This window comes from Cyprinodon variegatus, unplaced genomic scaffold (genome assembly GCF_000732505.1).
Source record: "Cyprinodon variegatus isolate N-32 unplaced genomic scaffold, C_variegatus-1.0 Scaffold841, whole genome shotgun sequence".
Classification (NCBI taxonomy): Eukaryota; Metazoa; Chordata; class Actinopteri; order Cyprinodontiformes; family Cyprinodontidae; genus Cyprinodon; species Cyprinodon variegatus.
Window position 1 is genome coordinate 192,977 of NW_015151294.1, and position 3,955 is coordinate 196,931.

The 3,955-nt window shown below is 35.4% G+C and overlaps 1 protein-coding gene across 1 annotated transcript in view; it reads left to right on the forward strand.

The window, feature by feature from the left end:
• LOC107099145 (phosphoinositide 3-kinase regulatory subunit 5-like) overlaps nt 1–1,266 on the forward strand; it is a 53,678-nt gene extending 52,412 nt beyond the window's left edge. Inside the window, exon 14 of the mRNA XM_015397159.1 lies at nt 298–1,266. Coding sequence (XP_015252645.1) covers nt 298–448 — 151 coding nt within the window. The 3' untranslated portion in view covers nt 449–1,266. The remainder of the gene's footprint in view (nt 1–297) is intronic.
• Nucleotides 1,267–3,955: the final 2,689 nt, after the last annotated feature.

Genomic DNA, 3,955 nt, shown 5'->3' on the forward strand with positions numbered 1-3,955 from the left:
TGTAAAGTCGGGCACCATTCGGGAGATTTCGGAAATGCAACGTTTGGAACAGCCGCTTTCTTACATCTTTAAAGAGACACTACACAATTGTGACTGTTACTTTCACGATTGGTGGAGGATCTTGAGGAGCCAAATGATGCAGAGGTGATTTTGGTAGATTTAATGAAGTGATCTTCACCAGCGTAGACACGACTGTTTGCATCTTGTGATATTTCCTCTTAAATTCTGCCGGTTTGGTTTCTTCTGGCTCGTGATCGAGGCTTTTCTCTGACCTCTGTGTCCTCCTGTCTTATCCAGGTGTGAAATATCCGTGTGCTACAAACCTGACAGCTCCACCGACTGGAGGCTGAGAAAATCCCAGGCCTCGGCTCAGATCCAGCCTCTCAACCCCACCTTCTGCTCCCTGCTCTGCCTGCCCATTGTGACCTTCAGCGGGGCTTTACCCTGAAAGCTCCCCCTTCTGCATCCATCAGAATAAGAGAATCCTCTCTTATTCGTCGTAAACTTTGCACACGGCTCAGAAGGAAAAACATGCAGGGAACTCTCGATCCAACATGGCCGACCTCGCACCTCAGGCTCAGCCGTCCTTGAATCAGATCAGAATATCTCGCCTTATCTGTGCAATGCAGTCCTTCTGTTATGAAGAGAACTTTTCAAGTTTCACAGTCAAGGTTTCGCTTCCTTATTTGTTGTTTTTCGACAGAACTGACTTTAACCGCGGTGACGTAGCAGTGTATGATGGTTGATCAGGGTAAATATTCTTTCTCAGGTGAAACCAGCATTACCTTCACCTGTTTGGTGAAATGAGTCCAACACACTGGAACTGTTTTTATCTTGATCAGCCTACTTGACAATCGATTCTTAACTATATGCAGATTGTTTGACAGAATCTGAGAAAGCACACTATAGATGTACATTTTATGCTCTTAAGATATTATTTCATGTACTATAACTTTTACTAGATCCTGTCCTGTGTTTGTTTTTTAATGTAATCTGATAATATTTCTCCCAAGGAGTTACTATTGTCACAGTTTTAACTGCAGCTATAAATATGACCACCAGGGGTCACTATTGACTTTCCATTAAACTTCCACTCTATGTTTAAAATCATTTGAACTTGAAACTCTGACAGTACTGTAATAAATCATGGAAAATAAAAATCACAGTCCGACTCCATAAACGATAAAGTCAACGGATGGATATTATGATGATTTCAAACGGACATTTTATGCAACTGATTAACTGCACTTTCTAAAAATGTATCACAGCGGGTAACAATAAAATATATTTTTTAATTTGTTGTTGTTTTTTTCTTTTATACATATATTTGTGGTATTTTACCCAAAATAAAATAAAATACTTTAAATAAATGAACAGCACAAGAGCCTCACACCCTCCTCTTGTCGTAATACAGCATTTAGAAAAAAATAAATATATATATTTATATCCACAACTTACAGTGGATGTTAGATTAATTTTAATTATATTTCATTTTTAATAAAAATATAAAATCCTTATATATTCTGAAAAAAATTACTAATTACAAACCCTTAAACCTTGAAGTTTGGTTAAAACATTTTCCACATAAAGCATCCATTGGATAAAGGAATATTTCTTTGAGATATTGAAGCAACTGAACAAAAAAAATGTAAATCTAAGTCAGTATTTTTTTAAATTTGGTGCATTTTTTCCTGAATTGAGTAGGTAAGTGCGAATGGAATAAGACAATTTACATTTAAAATAAGAAAAAAATAACTGCGGTATTTCATGTGCATCGTATCTCCTTATTTAAGGCTAAACATATCATGTAACCTGCTCAAATTAAAGGTAAATACACTTATTCTAAGATTCTTTTCACTCATTTTAGGATTGCTTTTGCAGTGTAACCCTGACTCTAGTCTAAACCCTTCATAGATCAGTCAGGGAAATACTTTGAATATCAAAATTTCACCCCAAGAGTCTAATTGGAGCACAGAAAAAGACCTTAATACTTTTTAACTTTCAAAAACTATATTTTGATGGTAAAAATTAAGGTCAGTGTAATCACGCACTCACCCTAATATAAGCCTATTAAGAAAAAAGTTATTTTTTTTTAAATTAACCTATTAACTTTAATTTTTAACTTTACATTTAGCTTTTTTTTAGCTGAACTTGTTACAGTTTTTAAACTTCATTTACAGTATGTAATATATCACATATCACACAATATATCAGACCTCACTGATAGACGGGGGGGTGCTCCATTTGTAAGGGGGATGCAGGTAATAATTGAACAGTAACTTCACCTATAAAGGGTTGAAATCCCTTCTGCATCTGAATTTATTTACAGTTTAAAAAAATTTCTGTTTGTATTTGAATAAATACATCTTCTTTGACAAGCATGCTTAGTGTGAGGGATTGCTGAAGAGTCAATGAGTCGATGCAATCAGCTGGTTTTCCTTAGATAGAAAACTTTGAATCAATCTGACTGGATGATCTGGTTGAACTGGAAAGTGACCTGAGATGACATGATGTGAATTGGAGCTATAGAAATAAACTGAATAGAATTGAATATAGGTGTAATTCCAGCCTTTTATCTGCTGATTTAATCCTATTTGGACTTAATTGACCAGTAAGACCAGTATAACTTTTATAGGACTTATCTTTCAGCGGGTAATTATAAGTAGGAATATTCCAGTTTTTAAAAGAGGGTTCACACTAAAACTAAACACATTTTCATTAAATTCAAGGAAATAATGTGGTTTGGAGTTCATGTCTGCCGCCAGTGATAGAAAATATGACAACCTAAGGATCAATTAGGTTCAGCTGTGTTGGTTTATTTACTATTATTATTTTGTTAATGTTATGGTGAGGCTGTATGCAAAAAGTTAACTGGATAAAAGTTTGGATTCTGCAAAGTTATAAGTCATAGCAGAGGCGGATTTAGGAAATTTGCAGCCCTAGGCAAAGACAGGCACCACAGAAACTATCACAATATTAAATATACACCGATAGATTTACAATATACATATTGTCATGTATTGATCGAGGCTGACGTTTATAAAACTGGAACTTTCTACTGAATTTGTAAAGAAAAAAACAACAACAATGGGCTGAAAAGTTCCTGACAGCAAAACTGAAGAGTTCTGGTTAACTCTGGATGTGACGGCTGTCTCCTGTGTTCTACATACCGTTTATTAGAACAAAGATCAGGAACCAAAGTTCTGCCTAAAATCCCTAAAAACTTTATTGGAGACCAAATTAGAAAACAAATGTAAGATTTTAATTCAAATTTCAAGCAGTAAATATGACGCCAAAAAGAACCGATTAGATCCCCAGTGGATCATCAGGCTTTATAGTGGATTATGGTGGCGGCAGCATCATGATCTGGGGCTGTTATTCTTAAGATGGAGCTCATTGAAAACAATTTGTTTGACTTAAAACTATGTTCTGAATGAATGCCGTGGAACGACTGAGATCAACCTAACAGGAAATCTGTGCTGTGAAGATGAAGGTCTGTAGAGCTGATAGCTTTGGAGACGTTTGGTGAGCAAGAATGTCAGATAAATGTAGGATTTTAAAAGAGTGCTAGAAAAGAGCAGAGATCCAATTGTGTTTATATTAATATGTTAGTCATGTTTATTTATAGAACATTTCTTAGACAAGAATAACTAAGGGCTGCAAAAAGTAAAAAAAAAGCAATCCACTGGACTTTGTTTCCAAATTTGAAGACGTTTCTCTTCCATCCAGGAAGCTTTTTCAATTCAAAATGTCAGAAATAGCGTAGAGATTACCACTTATACTTCAGGGATAGTATCAAGGTGTTACTTTTATTGTATCTATAATACTACATACTATATGCAGAATCTGTTAGTTAAATCTCTAGATGTGTCTAGATGTTGGAGCTTGGCCTGTTTTCCAGTGTAGTCCTGTTTCTCTGACTGTGACTAACTGGATGTGCTCTCTTCATCCTCTG